Raw genomic sequence first — 2972 nt, forward strand, 5'->3', positions numbered from 1 at the left:
AAACTGTCTAACTCGTGTGTCTCTGTTGTCTTCTTGTTCTCGATTACACACATCTCTACCGATCAATCTACCTTCGTGGGATACCCCTCGGAGGACTGACGAAGATATCCTGTCGACAATTAGTTAAATCATTTTGTAAAGCTAAATATAGCTAGTATTAGAAGAAGAAAACATTTCCAAAAGATTAGACAAATGACTGTCTAAATTTAGTAGCGTGTTCGCTCTCTATCTCTCGATAGCCTCCCCTGCTCGCCATCAATCCTCTTCGTGCGCGCTGCCCCATTCCCGCGCGCTGCGCCCACGCCCACGTCCCCTTCCCGCCCGCGTCCAGGATTCCGGTGGTAGCGAGGACTTGGTGGATTTGGATTGGATGCAAAACGGAGGGGTCGATTAATGCGCCGTCGGGTGGTTCCTCCCACCGGTGGCCAGCCGCCGCAAGTCCTCTGGCAAGATGGTGGCCAGCCGGCGCATGTCCCCTTCCCAGATGCAGCAGAGGTCGAGGTCGTGGACGAGTTATCTGGTGAGGTTCCCTCCCCCTTCCCCTTAGCAGGTGTTGCTATTTTTGCTGTTTCTGAATTATTGGAGCAGGTAACTGTGCTTCAGATATAAACCATCATGTACCTGAATGTCCTGCTAGTCTCTAGGAAGTAGGAAGCCATGCATCTTCAGCTATGAACTGTGCTTCTTAGAAATATTGTTGAACGAGTCATGTTAGGAAATTACATTTTAATTCAGTGTGCATCTTACGGCCAGTGATGTTCTAGAATTTTATGCCCTGGCTTCCAGTTTGCTGAAGATGGACAATCACCAAGTCAGGGCTACTAGTTAGTCGTGTGTAATTAGGAAATCGACAGTCTACTGATTCTTATAAATTCATATGTTGATTGTGTTGTTGCTTTCGAAATCATAATCCCATGGTTTGATGTATATGATTTGACATTGTGCTTGTCATGTTGGTCGCCTGTCATTTAATTTAAGTTCATCATTGCAATATGTAAGTCCTTGAAAATGAATTCAGTCATTTAACTGTTATTCTGTGATGCCTCCATTAACATCATTTTTGTTTGAAAGAATGGCCTAAAGGTTTACGTATGTTGTTCTCGGGATATATTTGGGTTGACTGAATGCTTTCTCTATTTGTTCAGCAGGGCAGTGCAAAACTGGGATTTGGTTTTCTTGTCACAAGATTCTTCAAGTTTTGCTCATTCTTCTTCAGTTTATAGTAGATCTTAGCTGAGCATGACATTCAGAAGCCCACCATTTACTGTCATAATTATAAGAGCACGTTATTGCTGTTCCAGGTCTGCACGCGTCCAGGTGCATTGCTGGACGGACTGCAGTGCCTGCTTGTCCAGTCAATTATTTTAGGCATGTATAGGATTAGATGCCATGGATTCAATTAGCTCCTACCTCTTTAATCAGTGTGTTAGTTCCTGGGAACTCATTAACTCCTACTCCCAATTTATGAATTCAATAATCTTTGTTATTTGCTATATCACAGGTGCCGTGGATTCAGGGGGATATTTCACTGACCTGATTACAAAAGGGCTTGGTCTTGCTGGTCAGTCTGAAAATCCAGCTCCTGCTCAGGAAGTAGTAGCTCAAGATGAGGTTCAAGCAATAGGGAAACGAAATCAGAGAAGAACAAAAAATTTCACAGTTGAAGAGGATGAACAACTTGTAAAAGCGTGGCTGAACGTGAGTTTGGATCCAGTGAAAGGTGTTGACCAACCACATACCACATATTGGAAACGGATACATGCATATTTCCATGCCCACAAGGATTTCTCATCTGATCGCACCCAAGGCTCTCTAATGAACCGTTGGTCTGGTATACAGCACGATGTTAACCTCTTTGCTGATTGTCTTTCCAAGATCGAGTGCGGAAATCAAAGTGGAGTGCCTATTGATGACAAGGTTTGGTGACACACCTTTCCCTTTCCAATTGCATATGATTTGGATGCATCTCATACATTCATTTTTGTCCACTATGTAGCAAGCAGATGCATTGAAAATGTTTATTAGAGAAGACAGGCAGCATAGGCAATTCCCATACATGCATTGCTGGAAAATATTAAAAGACCAAACTAAGTGGGCAGATAGGCGCAAGAAGATGGAAACCCAGAAGACAATCAGTAAAAAGCAGAAGGTTGTAGCCAATTCAAGTCCTGCATCAGCTCCTCCTTTGCTGCCTGCTGCTACTGTTGATGAGAACCAGCATTCAAATAGTGCACTTGAGAGACCTCCAGGGCAGAAGAAGAAGCAGAAATTACGGCAACATTCTAGCATCGAAGCATTGGATTATCTTTTGGCAAAAAAGAAAGAAGCCGATGCTCAGAAGGAGTTGAAGAAAGAGGAGCGGTGCAAGAAAGCCTTCGCATTGCAGGAAGAAAGGATCAGACTGGAGAAAGAAAAACTTGAGTTACAAAGGGACCAATTTGAGTTCAACAAAAAACTGGAAGAAGAGAGAATTATGAATATCGACACAAGTCACATGTGCCCTGACCAGCATCAGTACTATGAAGGGCTCAAGAATGACATACTTGCAAGACGCCTAAATAATTAGATGTGTCAATGTCTTTATTTTGTAGCTACCCTTGGAATATATTTATTTTAAGTAATTGTTCTCATATTGCCACATTTGCAGTACTTGTTCTCAGATTGGCACAAGTGTGAATACTGCATCCCTGTTCTTGTCACATTTTAATATATTGCATGACCGAAAGTTCTCAGTTTGAGACATGGCCTTGTGCACAGTTTGTTCAATAACTGAATGAAAATAGAAACCATGATAGCCTTGTGCACAGTTTGTTCAATAACTCAATAAAAAAAACCATACAACAAGGGGAGACTCCCCTCAGGTATCGCATTAAGACGATGCCACGCTTCGAACCCAGGCCGGCCAGGGGTTTCAACGACCCTGGAGTTCAACGCTCTAACCAGTTGCACCGTGAAAAACTTGGGCCATGAGA

The 2972-nt window shown here is 43.0% G+C and overlaps 1 protein-coding gene across 1 annotated transcript; it reads left to right on the forward strand.

The window, feature by feature from the left end:
• The first annotated feature begins 282 nt into the window (after nucleotides 1-282).
• Nucleotides 283-2704, forward strand: LOC136498470 (glutathione S-transferase T3-like). Its single transcript, XM_066494398.1, has 3 exons — nucleotides 283-520; nucleotides 1502-1917; nucleotides 1997-2704. The coding sequence occupies exons 1-3, from the start codon at nucleotides 394-396 to the stop codon at nucleotides 2564-2566; spliced, it is 1113 nt and encodes a 370-aa protein (XP_066350495.1). The 5' UTR covers nucleotides 283-393; the 3' UTR covers nucleotides 2567-2704.
• Nucleotides 2705-2972: the final 268 nt, after the last annotated feature.

The sequence above is a fragment of the Miscanthus floridulus genome, chromosome 12 (assembly GCF_019320115.1).
Source record: "Miscanthus floridulus cultivar M001 chromosome 12, ASM1932011v1, whole genome shotgun sequence".
Lineage (NCBI taxonomy): Eukaryota > Viridiplantae > Streptophyta > Magnoliopsida > Poales > Poaceae > Miscanthus > Miscanthus floridulus.